This window comes from Eurosta solidaginis, chromosome 1 (genome assembly GCF_040869045.1).
Source record: "Eurosta solidaginis isolate ZX-2024a chromosome 1, ASM4086904v1, whole genome shotgun sequence".
NCBI classification, from domain to species: Eukaryota; Metazoa; Arthropoda; class Insecta; order Diptera; family Tephritidae; genus Eurosta; species Eurosta solidaginis.
The window spans coordinates 281,917,023-281,944,246 of record NC_090319.1 but is presented as its reverse complement, the minus strand read 5'-3'; the positions used below and the strand labels follow the sequence as shown (position 1 = coordinate 281,944,246).

The following is a 27,224-nucleotide window of genomic DNA, read 5'->3' as shown; positions in this document are numbered from 1 at the left end:
TTATAACCATAAAGCCATAACCAAATAAATCAGCTGATCGAACCTACCTTATGGAAAGGAATGTAATCGATTAATGGTGCCATACCACAACGCTAACGCCATAGCCAATCAATTGGGTTTTGGTTCCTAGCCATATCCATAACCTAAAAATATTTGAGTTGGTGAATTTTATAACTTTTTGAAGATTTTCTTCATTGTTTTGGATACGTTATGACTAAGAGACCTTTTTTTTGTCGAATATGTTTGTAATTTTTTGCGTTTTCTTAATTTTTATGAAATTTTCACGATTTTTAGGTTAAAGCACCATTAATCGATCACATTGAGATGGTTATGGATATGGGTATGGTTACGACTATGGCGTTAGGGTTAAGGAAGTTTAATTTGGCTTTAAGGCAGCAAATGTTAACTTAAAATGTTTCTTACTTATAAACATGATCCTGTAGCTTCTGTGGTAGATTTTCTAAAATATATCTAACGGCACCTGTGAATGAACCTCCGAAACCTGTAATTTTTTGCCGAATTTTTTCACGATCAACATGAATTGAGACACGACGTGTTGCTGGTGATGATGTGACTGAAAATAAAAATAAGAATAAAAAAATTAGTCGGAGCAATGACATGCCAGCACCTAGACCCACCAAGGCTAAGTGATACCTGCATTCTTGACTCAGCGATGCCATATACTAAATATTGGAAAACCCCCAAACTAGCAATATCCTGATTTATCTTGGAAGAGGCAATAATAAGCAAGTTGAGACAACTAAAAAATTGTGCGTGGTAAAATACGAGATGCGGGCTAGTACCTTATTGTGATAGACGCCGAGCGTTCCGGCTATATTAACAGCCGCATCAGCAACACGTTACCGGAGGTTTCCTGATATTCAGCCGACTGCTTTGGACATCAAGGGCAAAGAGCTCGCCGCAGTAAAAAAGGTAGTATCTGTTAAGCCTTTATCCATAATCAGACGGCAAGTTTAGCTGAATCCCAGCCCAATAAGTCACTGTGTAGTATGACAGTTTCCCTGAATGTCATTGTTACAGCGGTAATTTTTATACTAAAAATAGTTTGTGGTAATCAAGAGCGGGAGACTTAAAACTACCCCGATCGCGTTAGTATTTATTTATTTATTTATTTATTTATTATTACGGTCTTTAAGACCTAGTTTAGGTTAAAATAAGAGATTAAACATAAATACTCATGTCACATTTAGTGACGTACAATATAAAAACAATTTTTCTTTGAACTTACTAATATTTTCACAGTCTTTCAAATCAGAAGGTAACTCATTATACATTTTATACCCTAAATATTCAAGAGACCTTTTGGCGAACTCTGTTCTTATTCTAGGCAGTCTTATATTATTGCAATATCTTGTTCCATAATTGTGGATTTCATGATTATAATGTATTTTACTACTCAGGTAATTCGGTAACATTCCTAACCTAAGTTGGTGTATAAGTTGGTAACGGCAGCTTGAGTGCAGGCCTTATGGCCACAGCAGTATAGCACCATCTAATATCGGGCGAACGGAATATATGGTCGCGTGCCTGAGCTTCGAAAGATAAATTGGGGCCAGAATTGATCCGGAGGGTTGGTGCCGGGGTGCAGAAAGGGTAGAACATGCTATACACGTGTATACGGATGGTTCCAAATTAATGGAAGGGGTTGGGCTGCTTTTACTGTGTCGACCCAGAATTAAGTAGATCCTACAGGCTGCCAGATTACTTCAGCGTTTTTCCAGCGGAAATTATAGCAGTGAAGAAAGCAGCAGAAATTCTGGAGGAAGCGTGCTCAAGCTGCAGTCGCGTCAACTTATATATTGATAGTCAGGCTGCGATTAAGGCAATAATGTCAAACAGTACTTCATCAAGAAGTGTTCTGGAATGCAAAGAAGCATTGGAAAAACTTCGCTCAAGCCGCACCATACATCTTTACTGGGTTCCCGGTCATAAAGAGATAGAAGGTAACGAAAAGGGCGATGAGTTGGCAAATGAGGGTGCAACACTCGCTGAGTTGACAACAGGCGTCCCAATCTGTTTGGGAGAAATCAAAAGGAGACAGGAGTTGCATATGACCCATCAAGCAGGAAAGGCGTGGACAAAAGCGCGGGGCTGCAAAATTTCTAAGATTGTGTGCAAAACCTACGATATTAGACTCACAAAGTGGCTCATTTTTCTGAAGAGAGAAGACTTAAGACTCACGATGGGCATACTGACTGGACACTGCCTTCTGGCATCACATGCTTACAAGTTAGGCCTCGTCAGTAACAGGAAGTGTAGGAAGTGTGAGCTGCAGGAAGAAACGGTTGAGCACGATCTGTGTTTATGTCCTGCGCTCGCCTGGTCAAGGCTCCAGCTATTAGGGGCAACAGAGTTGCCAGTTATGTCCTAGAAAACTGCTATTATTTGCCAAGAGGACGGATTTATTCTACCAAATATGTCCTGGAACCTGATTACGGTTCTTCCTTTTGGTCGTCAAACAAATTCTGGTAACATTCTGGACACATTCAGTCTATGTGAGCTCTTTATTGACTGGCCAGTTCAACCTAACCCAAGAGCGAGAGCGTATATTCCCAGGCCAGCAATACCGTTTAATTTTAGAATTGCTAAAAAAATTCAATATCTCAAAACTCGTTTGAAGAAAGCTCTATTTTAGCTAACGGCAAAATGTTCTGAGAGGCCGTTTTTGGAACGACAGGCGAAATATGGTGATATTCCAGTCAGCAGTCGATATCTTCCAGTTTTGGTTGGGATTAAAGATTACCCGCATGACTCCCAAAACCTAATCATCATATGCAAGAAGCGCTGCAGAGGGAGGACTTTTTTTTATTGGACTGCATTTACCCTAGGCATGCTGAAATACCAACCACAGGTCCTGAGGTATCCTTTTTCGTATGTTTAGATTAATAAGAAGCAACAAGAAACTGATTTGCCTGCAGCTCTTGGTACTAACATCAGAACTTATGTGTATACGTCGATTGATTATATATGTATACCTTTTTTTCTAAACCAAGATGAGATTAAACACCATTTCAATCAATTGATGGAAATGGTCGCATGCCAACGGCAGAAAGTCCCCAGAGATTTCTGAATCTACGTCAATAATTTACGGGTTTGAAAGAATATATAGACCATTAAAGCTGTTTCGAAATTTCAAGAAGGAAAAGAATTACGTATAAGCCTGAACATTTTAAACTCTATTTTAGGTATGATCATTATATATACCTTTATGAATCACGTTCTTCAACTTTTTTCCTTCTCCCTCTTGGAGACGTTCGTCAAAATCCAGAATATGTGTTTTTTCGGTAATATTGTTCAAACCCCTTACAGTGTCAAAGCGTAGGCCAGCCTAAAACAAAGTATGATCGTTTAAAGAAAATGTGTCTGAGCATGGCGATAAGTCTTATGTGTGTTATCGATTGCGTCTCCGATTACCGTTGCTGTAATATTTCATTCATTTATATAAGATTAGAGTTGCAATAATTGAGGAGTCGCGTGCAAAAAGGAATCTTCTTTAAAAGCTATGTTTTGAAATTTTCGAGTTTTAGTATTTGGAATTTTTTATAAATATATAGTACGAGCCGAACCCGTGCGCATCTATGGCAGCAACTGCCAGTAATGCAATGCAAATATTCACAATAGTGCCATACTACAAATAGATTTCTTTGTGTGCTCACAATCGTTTATTTTTAACAAATTATTTTAATAAAATATAGCTAAACAAAAGCTCTACGACCAAAATAGCCCAAAGCTCGCTAATAGCCCGAATCTCTATCTTTACAACCAAAACTTTATTTATAGATTTTGACTCCAAATAAGATCGAAAAAGGGACCCGTACATAAAAAAGGCAATTAGAAATAAAATATATGATATTTCATATATGATCTTTCCAATGTACATACATATATGTTGACAAAATCCAATGTTCGCAAAAAATGTCGAAACGAATTGAGGATGGATATTACCTTTTTGCATATAATAGCCGTGTGTTTTTCACACGCGTATACGTTTACGTTTGCGCGTGAAAAAAACGCCTATCCTCGCTTAGATAATGCTTAGGAGACCCATCTAGCGGCAGTAGTTAAATAACTACAGCTACATCATAGGGTGTACCGAAAAGCGGAGACACAACCCTCTAATGGTCATAGGGTATAACATATAGCTGAATCAATTGCGATGAATTGTGGACACACATAGAATACATAGAGTTAGTGTAGAGGTTGAAACAAAGACACATATTTCAGTTACATCTGAGTATAATGCGTATTGAAATTTAGTAATACAAATTTTATGCGCAGCAATTTCAGAGGTGTATTTAAAGTTTGTCGCTTAGTAGTCCATATAAAGTTTAAGCGTAAACGTATATAAAAGCTGTATATTGGAACGATTTTCCGTCATCCCTTGTCAAATTTGGTTTCGAGACAAGCCGGTTTCGGCGTTGTGCCATCATCAGTGTCGATTTTCGTTCTGATCTGTTGTTGTCGTTTGTCCTGTATTTATAGTTCGTAGGTATATCAGCAGGTATTGTCAAATTGATGCTTGTGTATATTTAGTTATGTGTATGTGCTGTGTGTTCATTCCGAAATTCGCAAAAATAACAATAAAGGCAAATACCAAATCTAGCAGGAAAACAGTTAGAAAAGCGGAAAAGGATTTTTTAAAATATGAGTTGGAAAGCTTATACTCGAAGAAAGATGAGATAAATGCCGAGTTATTATCTATCCATTTAAGATTGGCAGAACACCTACCTACGGCTGCATTAATGGAATGTTTCGACCGCATTAAGACAGAAGTCGATCAGGAACTACAACAAAAATACAGGTCGCTGAACCGAAAATTGGACAAGCTGGCAGGACGACGAGAGGGTAGCCAAAACCAAAACACTCACCAGTTTCATGACAAGTTCGTTAACCTCACAACAGTGGCCATTACCAAGGAAGAGGCACAACTTCTCGAAAAGGGCCTGAAGCACAATATCATGGACCAGAATACAGTAAGAAAAACGGAGCAAGCGATTGTAGATGCGGAGATCGCAATATCATTGATACCACAGGAAGAACAGGAGCACGCAAGACACATGTGCAGGGAAATCATAAAACAGGAGGTGAAAGCACAGGAAGGACAAAAATCGAATACAGAGGAGAAAACAATAAAGAATCTACGGCATAAACTAAGGAAAAACAATATTCTCACAACGAAAGCGGACAAAGGAAACACCACTGTGCTAATCGAAATGAGCAATATATATCCAAAACCGAGGATCTCATAGAGGAAGTGAAATGTCGTAGGATGAGAGAGGATCCCACAGATGAATACCAAAAACAAATCAAAGTTGCTATAAAAAATGCAACCAATATAGTAGATTCTAACATGGCACATAGATTGGTCCAAATGAACCCTTCGGCTCCTTCACTGGTTGCGCTACCAAAAATCCACATAGCTAACACAACAGAACTAAAAGAGAGACACGAGACTGTAGAGCTAACAAGAAACAGTAAATTGGTATCTTTTGACATAAAAGATTTATACCCATCTATACCACTATCGGAGACTTTGGACATAGTTAGCTCAACAATAGTTCATAACACAAAAAAAAAGTGAAAAGTATGCACAATCACAATTACGCTAAGAACCACTTTACGTCAAAACTATTTTCAATTCAAAAATAAAATATATAGACAAACAAACGGTCTTGGAATGGGAAGCCCCACATCAGCAATTCTTGTGGAAGTGTTCATGCAAAATCTGGAAGAAAAGTACATACAGGAGCTGAAGTCCAAATTAGGCGTGTCATTTTATGCTAGATACGTGGATGACATCATATGCGTTTTAACTACTAATAACGAAGAGCTTGTACTGGAGTACCTCAACAAGCAGCACGGAAATATAAAATTTACAATGGAAACCGAAAAAGACGGAGGAATCAACTATCTAGACCTCACGATAAATATTGATAAAGAAGCCAAAAGATTTAACTATGACATATATAGAACGTCAACGGCCACCGACACAATAATACACAATACCTCAAATCACCCTCAACAGCATAAAAATGCAGCATTAAGGCACTTGGTACATAGACTTGAAAGAACACCTCTTACACAAGAGGCATATAAGAGAGAACTTGAGGTCATATATAATATCGCTGCAAACAACGGATATAAAAAAGCATTAGTAGATAAGCTCAGAAGGACAAATGGAGAACCAAAAAGAAATAATGAAAAGGAAAATAATAGCTGGACGACTATGACATATACTGGAAAAGCAACACTTCTTTAAAAAATACAACATTAACACAGCATTCAAAACATCGAACAATCTAGGGCGAAAACTAAGAACTAACATTAACTCAGAGGATCCGTTTAGCAGCCACGGCGTATACAAGCTTACCTGCGAATGCCAGCATAGTTACATAGGACAATCAGGACGGCAAATAAGAACGAGGTTCAGAGAACATATTAGAGATTACAACAAAAAAATACGGAATCCAAACATTATACCCGAGTCTAACTTCGCGAATCACATGGTCGAGAATGAATGTTCCCCAGCAACAGTTAGGGTTCTTCACATACAGGAAAAGCGCCGACGTCTCAACGTACTCGAAAACATGGAAATCTACAAACAGAAAACATTCGACGGTAGAATATTAAACGAACAGATAAACACAATTTCTGACACAATATTCGAGCCTTTAAAACTTGTTTACAGGAAACAACTTAATCACACAGGTACAACAGACAAACACACAACAACAAATAACCACAAAACAATTAACACACCAAAACGAAAAACCGACAAAGAAGGTCAAACTACTAAAATCACATATTTCTACCTACCCCAGTCAGCCACACAAATCGATTAGTAAACCACCCTCGGTTCTGAATGAACACACAGCACATACACATAACTAAATGTACACAAGCATCAATTTGACAATACCTGCTCATATACCTACGAACTATAACTACAGGACAAACGACAACAACAGATCAGAACGAAAATCGACACTGATGATGGCACAACGCCGAAACCGGTTTGTCTCAAAACCAAATTTGACAAGGGATGACGGAAAATCGTTCCAATATACACCTTTAATCCACCCTGTCGGAAAATCAACCAAACAAGATAAGTATATAGAAACCTTGCTAAAAATTTTGATTTTCATCAACGCGAAGCCGACAACAAATACGCGTGAGCACGACACCGCACGATACGCACACAACTACCCGTTGTTATGGTAACCATCAAGCAAATTTGTGCGTTGTGCGGCAGCTTACGATGGTATCAACAGCAAATATCTAAGTGGATTGTAGATACTACAACAGCACGATATTTGCGTCATTGTGAATGATAACTAAGTGTGATATCTTATCTGTCAAATGCCTGACAGGATGTTCAATATGGCTACTTCTTAACGTTTTGACAGGGTGTTCAATATGGCGGCGCCTATCTTCAGCGGATGATAGAAAGAGATACAGAATGAGACAGCGATAGTCAAATACAAATCAGGTGATCCAATCACTTTGGAATTTTGATAGACGTCAAGATATCACACTTAGTTATCATTCACAATGATTTTCGTGTTTTTTAGTTTCTTTAAACTACATTTATATTATTTTAATAATAAATCAAAACACTGTCACATACCTAGCTTTACATTTTGCGTTGTCACGAAGTCAGTTTGTGAGATATAAAGAAAGAGGACCTCTTTTTCCTATTGAGCTGTTTTACGCAAAAATGGATCTTCAACCCCTAATCCTCACTCCTCCTTTGTTACTATTAGGGCAAGTTACTACCTCCTAACGACATGATTTTTCGAGATTTTAATTAACGACTTTTCACTTTCGATAGCGACTGTGCTATTCAGTAACATCATTTTATCATTGCTAACGAGTTGGCGGCCACCGTGGTGTGATGGTAGCGTGCTCCGCCTACCACACCGAATGCTCTGGGTTCACACCCCGGGCAAGCAACATCACAATTTTAGAAATAAGGTTTTTCAATTAGAAGAACATTTTTCTAAGCGGGTCGCAATGTTTGCCAAGCACTCCGAGTGTATTTCTGTCGTGAAAAGTTCTCATTGAAAACACATCTGCTACGCAGGTGCCGTTCGGAGTCGGCATATAACAAGTAGGTTTGTAGGAAAAATTAAAAAGGAGCACGACGCAAATTGAAAGAGAAGCTCGGCCTAAAATCTCTTAGGAGGTTATCGCGCCTTACATTAATTTTTTACTTTTAATGAGTTGAAAATTTTTCAATTATTTAGGGACAATTGCTGCCCAAAGATTAACGAATACCGATAAAAAAACGGTTATTGAAATCCGGAAACGTTATATATATATCGATTTTTTACATAGCGATGGCGAATATCGTTAAGAAAAAAAAAACGGTAGTGAACTACACAACATTTGTGAAATTTTTCCGCTACAATTCGATTATGTTTACTCATAATTTAAAATTTGCATTTGTAATCGCTGTAATTGTAACCGTCTTTAAATCATATTACTTTTCGCCATGTTGCGTTAATCGATTTTTTTTTACTTAAACAAAATTATTTGCAGGGGTCATCGTTTTAATTACCTTCGATGTTGATACGATAACAAATTCATTCTCATCGCTTGGCGATGGATCCTCCAAGTAATCGCAGTAAGTTGCATTACAAATACAAACCAATCCCGTTTTATATTCTCTAAGATGGCAGGGTGTGCTTGCTTGATGGGAAAATACTGGAATAAAAACATAAGTATTTTATAAAATTAAGATTAAAAATGATTTCATCAATTCATTCTGTTTGGCGAGCGAGACACGATTAAAGAACGATAACTGCTCTGGCGATATTCATCTCTTAATGGTACTCTGAATCTTACGTTGTCGTGTATCTCCTAGCTTTAAGGCCCTGGCAGAATTGTCATTGTGATGACTATATTTTTACCTGACCCTATCTATTGGCATCGGTTATTGGTGCCTTAAGTATGTAAGTGCACCCATTCCCGTGCTAGCCCCTAATAGTCGGATGTATAAGATAAGAAATATATAGAGAACAGATGTACATACCTAAACGACTTTTAAGATAAATATAAAATAAAAAATGGCAAAAAACCCTCTTATCTGAAAGATCGGTTGTATGGGATATATATTATATATAGCTCCGATTGAAATCATTTTTACAGGAAATATTCTATGATATATTAGAATATATATCCCCAAGTTTCACGTTTTTATATTGAAATGGCCAAAAATCTTTCTATCTGAACGATCGGTTGTATGGGATAGGTATATCTGTAGGGTATTTGTAATAACTTTAAATAATATCAACTTTTGTTATTTTAAATATTTTATGTATTTGTTCTAATTTTCAATCTTAAATTTTTTGCTTTCAAAAATTTTCATTCTTGATATTGTTCTGCTGGAAATTAAATTCATTTTTTTCAATAAAAAATAATATTTAAAAATAAGTAAAATATTTATCCTACATCTGGCGATCCTACCAGGAGCGTTAATTTTCTGTGATTGCAACATCAAGAGAGATTTTGATGCAACATCTACAATAGTTACAACAATTACTTAACGAGCTTAATTTGTACTGGACAACAGAAATAAAGAAAAATAATAGAAACAAATAAGGACATATTTATGTGATAAATAATAAAATAGTATAGAGAACTTAGAACTACATTTAAAGGGTTTACTACATATAACAACATAATAACGAAGGTAAAATAACAACAATTTGAACAGATGTGAAACTAAAGGAGCAGCAGATATCGTGAGGAATTTATCAGTCAGTTCAAAATCAGTAAAAAATATAAGAATTACAACAACAACAATCAACAATACAACAACAATAAATACAGCAGAGTCAGTTCAAAATCAGTAAAAAATATATACAACAACAATAATCAACAATACAACAACAATAAATACAGCAAGAAAATATATTTTAAAAGAAGATCCTTATAAATAACAATTATATGATTTGGGTGAGCTGTATCGAATATTTTTACGATTTATATTTGTAAATTACTTATATAAATAATATATATATACTTTGTAATTTATCTATAATACTTCATTCATTTTTAGATTTTAAATTGTAAACTTCTTTTTCAGAGATCTTTAATTTTTGTTTATTAAAAATGTATCGTACGCCACCCCGTGACACACACACGTCTACACCAACACATCGTACAAATGACTCGCTTATTGATTTACAAGGTGATGTTTTTCAGAACGATCTTGTAAATCCATACGCCAATCAAAATATTGAAATATTTGCCACTTCAACGAAACTTCCCCAATTTTGGACAAATTGTCTTGAAGCATGGTGCATTCATGCAGAAATGCAATTCAATAGGAAAAATATTACGCAGGAGACGACAAAATATGAATATGTCATCACTGCCCTTCCTCAGGATGTCATTATGACAATTTTGGATTTTATTCAAAATCCTCCTGATGATAATAAATTCTCAGCCTTAAAACAGATTTTAATAGAAAGGCATTCTTTAAGTGAAAATGCCAAATTGGATAAGATTTTGACTGATTCAGAGATTGGAGATCGCAAACCCTCAGAGTTTTATCGGTCTCTGGTCTTACTTTCTGGCTCCAATTTCAGCTCTGAAGTCCTTAAAAAGATTTGGATGAGAAAACTTCCTAAAAATTTAAACGTTATTTTAACGAGTTCGAACTCTAATGATATAAATGAACTTTTAAAATTGGCTGATAATGTTTGGGAAGTTGTTAGCAAAAACGAAATAGCTTTAGTCAATAATTTGCAAAATTCTAAAAGCGAGAATGCAATAATTTCCAATTTGGTTCAAACCACTAATCTAATATGTAAAAACTTTGAAAAATTATCTTTAGAATTATCAGAAATGAAAAAAGAAATTAATCAAAATTATTCTAGATCCCGTTCGATAAGTAGGAATCGTTTTAGAAGTCAGTCTAGATATAGGTCCAATTCGCGTGAGAATCCGAACTGGCTCTGCAGATATCATTATAAATTTGGTAACAAAGCTATTAAATGTGAACAACCATGCGCCTTTTCTAAAAATAATTCAACAAACTAAAGTTTTCCGTTGTTGCAGCGACGAACGACGGAAATTTTGAGGTATCAACTCGTCGCTTATTTATATTTGATAGGGAAAACAAGTTAAATTTTCTTATTGATAGTGGGGCAGAGATTTCGGTACTTCCAGTGACTAAATTCTTGTGTAAAAATAAATCTAACGATATTATTTTGACAGCAGCTAATGGTACTACGATTTCGACTTATGGTAAAAAAATTTTAAATATAAATTTAGGATTGAGGCGCGAATTTCCATTTTTTTTTTAATAGCTGATATAGGTAAGCCAATAATCGGAGCTGATTTTTTAAGCAAATATGGCCTACTTATCGATATTAAAAATAAATGTTTAGTTGACCCGTTGACAAGTCTTTCAGTCAATACTATTTCATGTTTTTGCAATGTCCCTCTTCCCAAAATTTTCTCAGTAGACAATCAATATACGAAATTATTAAAAACTTTTCCATCTTTAATTACGGAGCCTGATTACTCGAAGCCAGTTAAACATGCTACGGTTCACAGACTAGTTAAAGAAGGTATCCTACCATTTTCTAAGCCCAGGCGTTTAGATCCTCTTAAATTTAAAATGGCCAAGGCCGAATTCGATTTTTTATTAAAAACTGGAATTTGTAGATCTTCAAATTCATCCGTGGCATCTCCTCTTCATTTAGTACCCAAAAAAGATGCTAATGACTGGCGTCCTTGTGGCGATTTCAGAAGACTAAACGTAGTAACAGTTCCTGATCGTTATCCCTTGCCCCATATCCATGACTTCAATATGAATCTTCGAAACAAAACTATATTTTCAAAAATTGATTTAGTTAAAGCGTACCATCAGATACCAATGGCTAAAGAAGACGTATATAAAACGGCAATAACGACACCCTTTGGTATGTTTGAATTTTTACGTATGCCTTTTGGGTTAAGGAACTCAGCTCAAACATTTCAAAGGTTTATTGATGAGGTTATAAGTGGACTGGATTTTGTGTTTGCCTATATAGATGATTTGCTTATAGCGACTGAAAACGAACAGGAACATTTAAAAGATTTGAGTATTCTTTTTGAGAAGTTGTTGGAATACGGTCTAAATATTAAACCGAGCAAATGTATTTTTGGTGTTGGCAGTATTGATTTTTTAGGGCACAATATTTCTAGTTCTGGAATTAGTCCTTCCGATGAGAAAACAGCAGCCATACGTAATTTTGAGCGTCCGAAAAATATTAAACAAGCACAAAAATTTATAGGAATGGTAAACTATTACCATAGGTATATTCAAAATCTTGCTGAGTACACGAATATAATATATGATTTAATTAATAGAACAAACAAAAAACGTGATAAAAAATTAATATGGGATGACACATCAACAAAAAGTTTTGAATGTATTAAAGAAAAATTTGCAAATAAAGTATTATTAAATCATTTTAATAAAGATGCAAAGCTTTCTTTAAATGTAGATGCATCAAATACAGATATTGGTGGTGTAATAGAACAACATTTTAATGGCAAATCTGAGTCAATAGGATTCTATTCCAAAAAGCTTTCTCCATCAGAGATAAAGTATAGTGCATTTGATCGAGAGTTGTTAGCAATATATTTAAATATAAAACACTTTCGATATCTTTTAGAAGGAAGACAGTTTCCAGTTTTTGCTGATCATAAACCTTTGGTTTTCGCCTTAAATTCAAAAACTGAACGTAGTCCTAGACAAACGCGGCATCTAGAATTCATTGCGCAATTCACTAGCGATATACAATATGTTAAAGGAAAAGGTAATGTGGTAGCTGACACATTGTCACGAGTTTTTGAGGTAGATGCTTTTCAAAATTTCGATCTAAATTTTAAAATCTTACAAAAGGAGCAACAACAAGACACTTAACTTAATGAATTAATATCTGGCCAAACTTTTCAAAATCTTAAATTAATCAAAATTCCTTTGCTAAATTTTACCATCTGGTGCGAAGTTTCAGGAGAATGTCCTAGACCATTTGTTCCAAACAGCTTGCGTAAAACAATTTTTGATATTTTACATGGAATTGCTCATCCTGGTACGAAGGCTACCCGAAAACTAATAGTTAAAAGGTATTTTTGGCCAAGTATGAATAAACAAATAAATTTATGGTCCAAGGAATGTCTAAATTGTCAGAAATCAAAAGTTATACGTCATACGAAATCACCTATTAGCAAAATTCCAGTACCAAAAGGTAGATTCGAGCATATTCATTTGGATATTGTAGGACCTTTACCCATTTCCAGAGGACATCGTTATATTTTTACTATAGTTGACAGGTTTTCTCGTTGGCCTGAGGCATATGCACTAAGAGACATTTCTTCGGCAAATATTGCAAGAAAATTTTTCAGTGAATATATTTTGCGTTTTGGAGTTCCATGTAATATAACTACTGATCAAGGCTCTCAGTTTACATCAAATTTGTTTTCGGAATTGACAAAATTTCTTGGAAGTCACCACATAACAACGTCTCCCTACCATCCTCAAGCTAACGGAATGGTGGAACGTTTTCATAGACAGTTAAAATCTTCAATAATGGCTAGGAATGGGATTAGAGATTGGTACGAAGAATTACTAATAATACTTTTGGGTTTGCGATCAACTTTTAAAGAAGATATTTCAGCTACACCAGCTGAAATGGTTTTTGGTCAAAATTTAAGGTTACCTGGTGAACTCGTTGTCTCAGCTTCTGAGAAAACAAATTCGACAGATGTTTTGAGCAGTTTACGTGAACATTTTAGAAATTTTAAATCAAATCTTGAACATCATAAAAATTCTTCTGGAATTTATGTTCCTAAAAATTTAGAAGATTGTCAATTTGTTTTCGTACGGGTTGTAAGCAAACATTCTTTACAACATCCTTACGAGGGACCTTATAGAGTAATTGAAAAATGAATTAAAAATTTTAAAATAGATATCAGTTTTATTTTTCTTTGAGCTTAAGGCCTATTTTTATAAATAAAACACTTGATTTTGTGTTAAATTATTTAATTTATTCGATATTTCGACCTTAGTCTAAGGTCATCATCAGGACTGCAAGAAACAATACAAAAACACTAATAAATTTATCAAATATTAACATTTTTGACATAAGTCATTTTCACATATAAACAACATATAAAAAATATAGATATATTTAACATAAATCATCAGCACAACTTACGTTTTAAGCAATGCTTTAAAGACTAAAATGCGAAAACACAATAAATTAAGGAATAGCCGATGAATCAAACAAAGAGTGTGCATAAACAAATGAAGTCCCGTAATTGTAAACAAAAATTTTATAAAAACAATAATACATTAAGCGGCGAAAAAACAGCATGCAGAAAAATTGATCACAGCAGTGTAGTGTTGTTGTTGGGAGAGCTCAAGAGTGGCTTTTGTGCTTTATTATTAGGTTGCGGTAGGCGTAGGCACAGTGTTCAGTGTCTGCCTTAAAATTCATACGTTTATTATTAGGGGTGTCAACTATGTGTAGCATTTCTAACGTGAAGCGTTTATTATAATTTTTCTCCTCTTCTAAAATGGTGACGTTCTCAAAATCCGGGTAGTGGCCTGTGTCTTTACAATGTGCTGTTAATGCCGTTTTATTATCAGAAAAATTATTCCTTAATTTTATATTTGATTTGTGAGCGGATATCCTTGTCTTGAGTTTAGATTTTGTAGTACCCACATATACTTTCTCGCATATGTGGGACCCGTCACCAATACAAGGAATCCGATACACTACGTCAGATTTTTCCTCTTTAGCTATGGGATCTTTCAGTTTGCTGAATACTTTTTTTAATGGGTTGCTGTAGGTAAAGGCTAGCTGCACCGTTTCCTTGTCATACAGTTTGGAATTTTTGATCCTCTCCGAGAGCCCAGGGACATAAGTAACCGATTTATAAATTTTTGCAGTTTGATTTTCCCTATTACTATCTTTATCACGCCTCGAGTAAAATTCGTATATAAGTTTGTAGATTAATTTCGTGGGGAAATCATTATTTTCTAGGGTATCCTTAATGATATTGATGTTTTTGTTGTGGTACAATGTGTCGCTGATGGAGAGAACACGCCTCACAAAATTTTTGGCAGTGTTAATTTTTATATTTCTAGCATGCTGCGAGTAGAAGTTAATCAATCTTCCAGATGTTGTGGGTTTTTTGTACCAGTCTATTGTTAATCGGTTATCTCTCTTAATTATTAGGGTATCCAAAAAAGGTATTTTTCCGTCCTTTTCTATTTCGATCGTAAACTTAATGGATTTATGATACCCGTTGAGTAGATTTAACAATTTGTCTGTGTCCTCTGTTTTTACTATGGCGAATAAATCGTCCACATATTTAGCTAACAATCTAGGTTTGTTGGCCGATTCCATTTCAAAACGTGTTAAAAGATCCTCCATCACAATATCGGCTATGACTGATGATGCTGGAGAACCCATGGGCATTCCTGATCGTTGCTCATATATTTTATCTCTGTATTTAAAGTAACGATTCTCTTTAATACAAAACTTAACTACAGTTAAGAACAGTTCTTTTGTCATGGACGTGTTCTCCTTTATCTTGTCCCATTTTGATCCTATGATTTCAAGCGCCAAATCTACTGGTATACTAGGGAATAAAGACACAACGTCGAACGACACTAAACTCTCGTCATCATACACATACGTATTGTGTATTTTATTTTTAAATTCAATTGCGTCTTTGATGTTATATTTAGAAGATAGGGTTAGTTTATTAAGAATTTCTACAACATATTTACATAAATTGTAGGACGGGGAATTAACACAAAATCAAGTGTTTTATTTATAAAAATAGGCCTTAAGCTCAAAGAAAAATAAAACTGATATATATTTTTACCGGCCAATAAGTAACTCAATTATGATTAAACGGCGAGCACACCGAGAAGTAAACGGCACCACAAACGTTTACAAAAACATCAACAATGGTTACAACATCAAAACCAAACGTAGCATCAAACAATACCAACGCACTACACATCAACTCGCGAGACTCTCGGAGTCAACAAAATTCCTGGAGAGATGTAGGAGAAACGGCGTTACTCCCAGCTTCATAACAAATGCAACCAAAACTATAAGTTACATTATAAACAGCAACATCAATAGTCACAAACTACCAACAAAACTAGCTAATACCGTGAGTAAGTACATAGAGAGAATCAGGTTCAAACTTATAAATCTTCTCATCACAATAAAACACGAGATTCTACGGCGAAATGGAAAAGAGGTAAATATGTTAAAAACTAAAATAACAAATTCCCTAACAACACATGATGCCACCACATTCTTTGAAAGTGAAGAGCTCTTGATAAATAAGCTAAAGACCGACGTGAAAAATACACAAGTTAACAAGTACGAACAGTTAAAGCAGAAACAACAACAAAGTTTGAACATTAGGGTGGTGCCAGGTTACATTTGTAACACGACAGACACACAAATACCAACAAATATTATGTGGCTTCTATCCCATGGTCCAAAATACGCGATGCCCCCCGAGGTTAAAGAATTTCCTTTATTTAAGTTGATAGCAGATGGCGAGAACTGTATACAAACAATTAAAGAAAAAGAAAAACAAGAGATTGAAAGGAATAATTTGACAACACTTTTGCAGAACCACATTAACAAGACACACATTTCTGTAAGGGATAGATTTACGCTAGAAACATTGCGCTCCACAAAACAGTTCTTAAAAAACCACGAACAACTTTTGGTTCTCAATGCAGACAAGGGGAACGTCACTGTATTAAGGGACAAAACGGAATATAACAAAAAGATGCAAACAATATTAAACGACATTTCCACGTACAAAGTGCTAAAACGAGACCCTACAAATCAACTTCAAGCAAAAAACAACGAAATAGTTGATAAATTATATAATAACAAGGTCATTGACTTGAAAGAAAAGTATCGTCTCAATTGTAAAACGTCTAATCCACCCCGTATTTATGGTCTGCCGAAGATTCACAAAACAGGAACTCCACTCCGGCCTATCTGTTCGTCCGTTAATTCCCCGTCCTACAATTTATGTAAATATGTTGTAGAAATTCTTAATAAACTAACCCTATCTTCTAAATATAACATCAAAGACGCAATTGAATTCAAAAATAAAATACACAATACGTATGTGTATGATGACGAGAGTTTGGTGTCGTTCGACGTTGTGTCTTTATTCCCTAGTATACCAGTAGATTTGGCGCTTGAAATCATAGGATCAAAATGGGACAAGATAAAGGAGAACACGTCCATGACAAAAGAACTGTTCTTAACTGTAGTTAAGTTTTGTATTAAAGAGAATCGTTACTTTAAATACAGAGATAAAATATATGAGCAACGATCAGGAATGCCCATGGGTTCTCCAGCATCACCAGTCATAGCCGATATTGTGATGGAGGATCTTTTAACACGTTTTGAAATGGAATCGGCCAACAAACCTAGATTGTTAGCTAAATATGTGGACGATTTATTCGCCATAGTAAAAACAGAGGACACAGACAAATTGTTAAATCTACTCAACGGGTATCATAAATCCATTAAGTTTACGATCGAAATAGAAAAGGACGGAAAAATACCTTTTTTGGATACCCTAATAATTAAGAGAGATAACCGATTAACAATAGACTGGTACAAAAAACCCACAACATCTGGAAGATTGATTAACTTCTACTCGCAGCATGCTAGAAATATAAAAATTAACACTGCCAAAAATTTTGTGAGGCGTGTTCTCTCCATCAGCGACACATTGTACCACAACAAAAACATCAATATCATTAAGGATACCCTAGAAAATAATGATTTCCCCACGAAATTAATCTACAAACTTATATACGAATTTTACTCGAGGCGTGATAAAGATAGTAATAGGGAAAATCAAACTGCAAAAATTTATAAATCGGTTACTTATGTCCCTGGGCTCTCGGAGAGGATCAAAAATTCCAAACTGTATGACAAGGAAACGGTGCAGCTAGCCTTTACCTACAGCAACCCATTAAAAAAAGTATTCAGCAAACTGAAAGATCCCATAGCTAAAGAGGAAAAATCTGACGTAGTGTATCGGATTCCTTGTATTGGTGACGGGTCCCACATATGCGAGAAAGTATATGTGGGTACTACAAAATCTAAACTCAAGACAAGGATATCCGCTCACAAATCAAATATAAAATTAAGGAATAATTTTTCTGATAATAAAACGGCATTAACAGCACATTGTAAAGACACAGGCCACTACCCGGATTTTGAGAACGTCACCATTTTAGAAGAGGAGAAAAATTATAATAAACGCTTCACGTTAGAAATGCTACACATAGTTGACACCCCTAATAATAAACGTATGAATTTTAAGGCAGACACTGAACACTGTGCCTACGCCTACCGCAACCTAATAATAAAGCACAAAAGCCACTCTTGAGCTCTCCCAACAACAACACTACACTGCTGTGATCAATTTTTCTGCATGCTGTTTTTTCGCCGCTTAATGTATTATTGTTTTTATAAAATTTTTGTTTACAATTACGGGACTTCATTTGTTTATGCACACTCTTTGTTTGATTCGTCGGCTATTCCTTAATTTATTGTGTTTTCGCATTTTAGTCTTTAAAGCATTGCTTAAAACGTAAGTTGTGCTGATGATTTATGTTAAATATATCTATATTTTTTATATGTTGTTTATATGTGAAAATGACTTATGTCAAAAATGTTAATATTTGATAAATTTATTAGTGTTTTTGTATTGTTTCTTGCAGTCCTGATGATGACCTTAGACTAAGGTCGAAATATCGAATAAATTAAATAATTTAACACAAAATCAAGTGTTTTATTTATAAAAATAGGCCTTAAGCTCAAAGAAAAATAAAACTGATATATATTTTTACCGGCCAATAAGTAACTCAATTATTTTAAAATAGAAATAAATAATGAAATTAAAATTTTTCCTATTGAGCGTTTGAAACCTGCTATGGTGGATTTTGCACACTTTACTAAAACAAAAACAAAAAAGAAAGTAACGTTTAATTTATATAACAATTTATCTCTGGAAGGGGGAGTAATGTAGGGTATTTGTAATAACTTTAAATAATATCAACTTTTGTTATTTTAAATATTTTATGTATTTGTTCTAATTTTCAATCTTGAATTTTTTGCTTTCAAAAATTTTCATTCTTGATATTGTTCTGCTGGAAATTAAATTCAATTTTTTCAATAAAAAATAATATTTAAAAATATCTAAAATATTTATCCTACAATATCTATATACATATAACTCCGATCAAAGTGATTTTTCAAGAAATCTTCTATGATTTTGTTTGAGTGTCGAGCTGGTCGGTCATGTTTTACGTCGCTCCTGTTATTGATGCCTCATCTTTTGATATAATATCGTATTATAAATCAATTAATTCAATTAAATGTACGAGACAGTGACTCTAAAATTGGTGATATATTGATGCTTATTGGTAGTCTACCAATTGTGTAAATGTTGGATTTTTTAAACTTGTCGAGTGATAGATATGAAAATCAATTTTAAAAACATAAACATAAACATATATTTATATAACTATGCCGTGTGTGTGTGGGCAGAAAGTCGATCGTGCCCAATCTAAGATGCAATGCTACAATTGTAAAAAAACTTTTTCGTTTGGAGTGCATTGCTGATGTTGGTAAGCTGTTTATATGCAAAGTATGCAGCACTACAAATACTGGTTTGACCAGTTTGACTGCTGAGAACGGTAACGATAATAACAACAGCAGTAACATTAATAGCAATAATACTCAACCAGTAGCTCGTTTCTCTCTACTCAAAGAAATTGCCGAGCTTAAAGGTGAGAACGCGCACATTTTGTTGCTATTAACCTCTCTTGTTGATTTTAAAGATGAAGAGCCTATTCCTCCTTATAATGCTAGATGTTTCCTTATTAACCTGAAGACGTTGGATAACAGAAGAATCTTGCTTTCGCTTAGCTTTGTGTTTGACATCATTCAAGGCATAGTAGACGCTCCGACTCTTTTACAACGAATTAACTTCTAAGTTCCACAGAGGAACATAAGAAGTAATGATCTGTTTTTTACTGAATGCGTGAGGACTAACTATGCATATTATGCCCCTCTCATCAGAACCTTACGAGAGTTTAATTTGTTCTCGAATTCTTTGAGTATAAATTTCTCAATTGGAAAATCTAAATTCAAATTACAATTAAATGAATTTTTAACTTAAACAATTATTTTGTAAATACATTTAATTCGTTATGTAGTTTGTAAGAAACATTGTGTTTCAAAGATTACTATATTTAAATCAATAAATAAATAAATAAAATATATGCATATAGAACAAATTTAGGGCAGAACAACGTCTGCCGGGTCCGCTAGTTCTCTATATTATGTAAATTTTTTAACACCTTCTACTTATATATAAGACATTTTTGATAATCTAGTCTGTAAGATTATTGTAAATCATAGACTGAATAAAGAAAATATGAAAATATGATATATTAGAATAAATATCACCAAGTTTAACGTTTTTATATTGGAAATTGAGGGAGAAATGGCTAAAAATCTTTCTATCTGAACGATCGGTTGTATGGGATATATATTATATATAGCTTCGATCGAAATGAGTTTTACAGGAAATCTTCTATGATATATTAGAATAAATATCACCAAGTTTAACGTTTTTATATTGGAAATTAAGGGAGAAATGGCTAAAAATCTTTCTATCTGAACGATCTGTTGTAGCTATTATATATAGCTCCGATCGAAATGATTTTTTCACGAAATCTTCTACAATATATTAGAAGAAATATCACCAAGTTTAACGTTTTTATATTGGAAATTAAGGGAGAAATGGCTAAAAATCTTTCTATCTGAACGATCGGTTGTATGGGATATATTTTATATATAGCTCCGATCAAAGTGATTTTTTCACGAAATCTTCTATGATATATTATAATAAATATCACCAAGTTTAACGTTTTTATATTGGAAATTAAGGGAGAAATTGCCAAAAATCTTTCTATCTGAACGATCGGTTGTATGGGATATATATTATATATAGCTCCGATCTAAATGAGTTTTACAGGAAATCGTCTATGATATATTGGAATAAATATCACCAAGTTTAACGTTCTTATATTGGAAATTAAGGGAGAAATGGCTAAAAATCTTTCTATCTGAACGATCGGTTGAATGGGATATATATTATATATAGCTCCGATCGAAATGATTTTTTCACGAAATCTTCTATGATATATTAGAATAAATATTACCGAGTTTAAAGTTTTTATATTGGAAATTAAGGGAGAAATTGCCAAAAATCTTTCTATCTGAACGATCGGTTGTATGGGATATATACTATATATAGCTCCGATCAAAGTGATTTTTTCCAAAAATTTTCTATGATATATTAAAATATATATCACCGAGTTTCACGCTTATACTTCCTAAATTAAGGGAGAAATTGCCAAAAATCTTTCTATCTGAACGATCGGCTGTATGGGATATATACTATATATAGCTCCGATCAAAATGACCAAAATCGTCTTATCTGAACGATCGGTTGTTTGGGAGATATTTGTTATAGTGTTCCGATCCTACCGGATCTGACAAATGTCTAATATAATACTAAAATACATCCTTGTGCCAAATTTCATTGAGATATCTCAAACTTTGAGGGACTAGTTTGCGTTCAAACAGACAGAAGGACGGACGGACAGACGGACATGGCTATATCGACTCAGTTCGTAACCCTGATCAATTCGGTATACTTAATGGTGAGTCCATATTTTTCAACGTTACAAACATCGGACCAAAGTTAATACACCATTTCATGTAAAACAAAATAAGAACAAAAGAGGGCGAAGCAAGGTTTGGGAAACTTTCGGGAAAATAATGAATGATACGGGCGGGGAAATAGACGTTCTCTTAGCATGTCGAAACTGTTACTCAATATTTACTTTTAAAAATAATATCACCTCAAATTTAGTAAAGCACAAATGCTATATAAGTTCAAAAAGTGTGGTTCGACTCCGGAAGAGAAAATTGAAACTGATGTGGAAACAAAAAAAAAAAAGTGTATAGAGAAAGTTATCGAATGGAGTGTGCAAAATTGAGGACGTCGGTTTAAAAAATTTTGCGGAGCTTTTAATAGAGGTAGGTGCGAAATTTGGTGCAAATATTAATTTGGCAACGTTACTACCTCATCCGACGACGATTTCGAGAAATATCACTCGTTTGTATAAAATAAAGTTTGAAAACCTTAAGGCGGAAATAAAAAACGTAAAAGATATTGGATATGGTCTCACGTCAGACATTTGGACTGATGACTACTATCACACTACATTTGTTTGCTTAACGATGCACTACGTAAGAGAAGGACGATTACAAAATAAGCTGGTAGGCATAAAATCGATGAAGTTTGAACCTTGCACATGTAAGTATTTTTTTTTTGTAAATACAATATTCTAGTAGAAAGTTACACCGAAGAGACTGTAAGAAATATAACTCCAGATGTGAACATAAGAAATAAAATAAACGAATTTCTAAATATTTTTGATTGCGAACTGAACGAGCGTGTATTGTTGTTACAGACAGGAGACCAAATATGTTAGCAGCGTTTCGACAAAATAATCACATAAATTGTTTCAACCATTTGTTGCACACTATTATTGAGAAATCAATTAATGAGCAGCCGCAAGTATTAGAAATATGTAGTAAATGCACAAGACTAGTGAAATATTTCAAAAAAAGTGGTTGTGATTATATCCTTAATACCTCTTTGAAGAGCGTTTCTCCCACACGCTGGAACACAATTTATTATTTACTGGATTCAGTAGCAAAAAACTGGATAGAAATTACCAATATTTTGACAGAAAAAAATAAGATTAATTTAATTAGTAATATAAATTTGAGTATTGTGAATGAACTAGCAAACATACTTAAAATTTTCACAGGAACTTCAGAAAAGTTGGAAGGATCGTCTTATGTAACACTTCATTTGACTACAGTTCACCTTTTGCATTTCAAAAACGCATGTTCACAGAATGAGAGGAATTTGGAAATAATTAAAGGTTTTAAGGCAGAACTGCTCATTAAATCAGAAATGTTGGTGGAAAGTAATTTATCAGTATTCCACAAAATTGCCTTATTCCTTTATCCAACAGCTAATAAGCTCATACAATCTTCAGTAAATGAAAAAGAATTAATTAAAAATGAAATAAAAAAATTGATGGAAATGCACATAAATAATAGTGAAAATCAAAACGATTCTTTAAACCCAGCATGCACATCGCGCGAAGCCGAACTTCTACAAGCTTTCCTTCAAGCTCCACACATAATGGCGCAGCCTGAAGACAATATATTGAATGAACTCCGTGTCATATTACGATGATTTCGACGTTTTGCAGTGGTGGGATGAGCACAAGGCCCAATTCCCACTTATATTTAAAGTAAGTTGTCAGGTACTGGCTACTCCTGCAAGTAGCGCACCATAGCATATAGCTCCGATCAAGGTGTTTTTTCAGGAAATTTTCTATGATATATTGAATAAATATCACCAAGTTTAACGTTTTTGTATTGGAAATTAAGGGAGAAATGGCTAAAACTATTTCTATCTGAACGATCGGTTGTATGGGATATATATTACATATATATAGCTCCGATCGAAATGATTTTTTCATGAAATCTTCTGTGATATATTAGAATATATATCACCAAGTTTAACGTTTTTATATTGTAAATTAAGGGAGAAATGGCCAAACATCTTTCTATCTGAACGATCGGTTGTATGGGATATATACTATATATAGCTCCGATCGATGGCAACCACCGTGGTGTGATGGTAGCGTGCTCCGCTTACCACACCGAATGCCCTGGGCTCACACCCCGGGCAAAGCAACATCAAAATTTTAGAAATAAGGGTTTTCAATTAGACGAAAATTTTTCTAAGTGGGGTCGCCCCTCGGCAGTGTTTGGCAAGCATTACGAGTGTATTTCTGCCATGAAAAGCTCTCAGTGAAAACTCATCTGCCTCGCAGATGCCATTCGGAGTCGGCATAAAACAAGTAGGTCCCGTCCCGCCAATTTGTAGGAAAAATTGAAAAGGAGCACGACGCAAATTGGAAGAGAAGCTCCGCCTAAAATCTCTTCGGAGGTTATCGCGCCCTACATTTATTTATTTTATTTATAGCTCCCATCAAAGTGATTTTCAGGATATCTTCTACGATATATTAGAATATATATCACCAAATTTCACGTTTTTATATTGGAAACTAAGGGATAAATGGCCAAAAATCTTTCTATCTGAGCGATCGGTTGTATGGGATAGGTATATACTATATACATATAGCTCCGATCAAAGTGAATTTTTCAGAAACTCTTCTATGATATATTAGAATAACCTTTTTATATTGAAAATTAAAGGAGAAATTGCCAAAAATCTTTCTATCTGTTTTTTTTTTTATTTCCTGAGTGGTAATGGAAAATGTTTAGTAACGCAACTGAATAGCTGGATCTTCAGAGTATCCCATTCTCCACAGCTAAGGAATATTGAAACAAAGTTTTTGACGTCAATGAGATGATCGACGGCCTGTAACAATGTCATGAAATCGCGGAAGAGAAACTGGGAGGCTTTTAATACGACAGCCAAGGATCGGAGCTACACGGTCCCGATATTCAACATTTATCTATATACACGAAGCTTTAAGAGGTAGGTTAATTGGGCAGAAAATGGTATCTGGCTTAAAAATATAAAGCGGAACAGTTTTTACTGCAACGATGCTTCTAAAAGTTAGAACTTACAGCAATTCATTGATGCCAGAAAAGAAATATGTGCCCTATCAAAACTTTATTTTAAATAGCTCTGGCTGACCCTGGAAACGTTTAGACAAACATGAAATATTTGTATGATAAAACCCGACAGACATGGCTCCGACTTTCTTTATCTATTCACCTGCCTCTCCTCTGGCTAAACATTTAACTTCACTATCCCTTTCATTCTTCCCTAAATCTTCAAATTTTTCTTCTTATTCTCCCTGCTCTTTCTCTTATCTAAGTCTAACTATCACTATTACTCTTAATCCTATCTTTATATTATTCTTGCTCTTCCTGTAAACCTCACATATTTTTACTAATTTTTCTCAAACCATTACCCCATTACCTTTATTCTTACTTTTTCTCTCACTCTCCCTCTTCCTCTTGGTATCCTTACTTTTACCACATCCTTAAAAACTTCCTCTACTTTTTTTTGCTATTGCCTCTGCTTTCTCATCACTTTTCGGTCATGTTCCCGTTTCCAATATGTGAGATATATCGAGTTTGACTCTTTTCCGTAATTGGCGGAAGTACTAAAAAAAGTTACAAATATTAGAAACTCAAACGAAAACCCATGAGGAAATGAATATTCAGGCGTTCTCATCCTGTTGACGTTTTCCCTTATCCTGACAATTTCGGCATGCTTATTTTAGAAGGCTGTCTATCATACAAAAATTGCTTTTGTGTTCTACTACGAGCGCAAAGGATTTTACTATACGTTTAGAAATATTATAACTATATAAGCCGTTACTAGAATTACTTAGCCAAAAAGATTAACGTAACTTGGCGTTCCCTAGAAGAATATAGAAACAATTTTGCAGAAAACAAATTTTTTGGGGAATTTTGTACGAAAAATGAAACAATCAACATTTAATACTTTTGTAATACAAGTAAATACTGGAAAATAGAGCTTCCGAAAAAGTTAGGTTATGTTGTTGACATCACCTCTATTATTACATTACGCGAAAACCCATTAAATCAACAAAAATCAATATTGGAGTCCAACTCCTTATTCCTGGGCTAAAACATTACTTTAAACGTGAACATACCTAACGTGAACACACCTATTGGATGGGGTGAAGCACGGCTACAACAACAACAACAAGGTGCACTAACGTGTCCAGGTCTATTACATAAGATTCGAATGTTATCGTTTTTATTCTCGTTTTAGTAATAATGATGTAAAATAATTTTGGAGTTCTCCAAGGATCGTATTACGTTTTACGATCCGTGAACGGCACTAATTTTTTAAATCGCAATAGCTCTGTAATAGTGAATCAGATGAATGCCATATGTGACCTAGCAACAAATATTACTCGAACCATAACTTATTATAATTTGTAAAAAAGCTTGAACGTTGCATGGTTATCATTTTAGTTAAAATGATTTTCAGTCACGGATCGTAAAACGTTATACGGGCCCAGTTCGCTTGGTTTATTCGGCGTATCTGCCACCATATGGTTCGGAATTTTTCCTCGGACTTCAATCCGATTACACTGCTTTGCACTTATGATGTATGTCAAATACAACGTTTTACAGCTGCTTTACAACCTTTCCTCCAATTAAATACTTACCAGCCAAATTTGCTACGAAACTAAATACGAGTAAGACCTTTATTGTTGCATGCGAGTTTCCCTCCATTTTTTATATTATTTATATTTTATACTGCGATTATGTGCTTCTAACACAATTAATACCATCCTACTAATATTACCTGAAAGCAAAACATAATCCAAAAAATATTCAATCATGCATTGCGAAATATGTGAATTAAATCATAAATTTATCAGTAATCTACATATATTATCAGTTGGAATATGCGATAATCGAAGCAAGTTAACATTTTATGCCTCTTAAGTATTATAACATTTGCCAGCAGGTGGAGAATTAATGGCTACTAAATTTTCAAAATACCGCAAATTGTTGAGCTTGCCAAGGATCCAATGAGCATATCGTCGACGCCGTCGTAAAAGCTACTAAGTCGAGGTGAATTTTCCTTGCAACCAGGTGCCCTACACAGAATACTTAATGCTGCGGGGAAGTATTTCCATTCCTTAGAACATTGCCATGTTAAATTCACTATTGGAGTGCAAGAAAAATAATTGTATGACGAACTATTAAGAGTTCCGAAGCTACTACAATATCACCAAAGCATAACAAGACACTTCCCCTACAGGGGTGTCAATTGCATTGTATACTGTACCTTATCAAATTTAGAAGTTCAATGTAGTAGACTTATTCGATATATAGTAGAACAATTCGATATAGTAGACGGAACACTATACCGTATAGTACACAGTGAGTGTTCGTTGGTTCTCCTCTGGAAGTACAAAGAATTTGACCTGGCCAGTC

The 27,224-nt window shown here is 34.5% G+C and overlaps 1 protein-coding gene across 1 annotated transcript in view; it reads right to left on the bottom strand.

Moving 5' to 3' along the window:
* LOC137237393 (lysosomal acid glucosylceramidase-like) overlaps window positions 1-26,577 on the bottom strand; it is a 48,163-nt gene extending 21,586 nt beyond the window's left edge. The window contains exons 1-4 of the mRNA XM_067760964.1: window positions 26,447-26,577; window positions 8,582-8,727; window positions 3,226-3,349; window positions 424-574 (exon numbers count right to left, since the gene is read on the bottom strand). Coding sequence (XP_067617065.1) covers window positions 424-574; window positions 3,226-3,349; window positions 8,582-8,727; window positions 26,447-26,513 — 488 coding nt within the window. The 5' untranslated portion in view covers window positions 26,514-26,577. The remainder of the gene's footprint in view (window positions 1-423; window positions 575-3,225; window positions 3,350-8,581; window positions 8,728-26,446) is intronic.
* Between the last annotated feature and the right edge of the window lie 647 nt (window positions 26,578-27,224).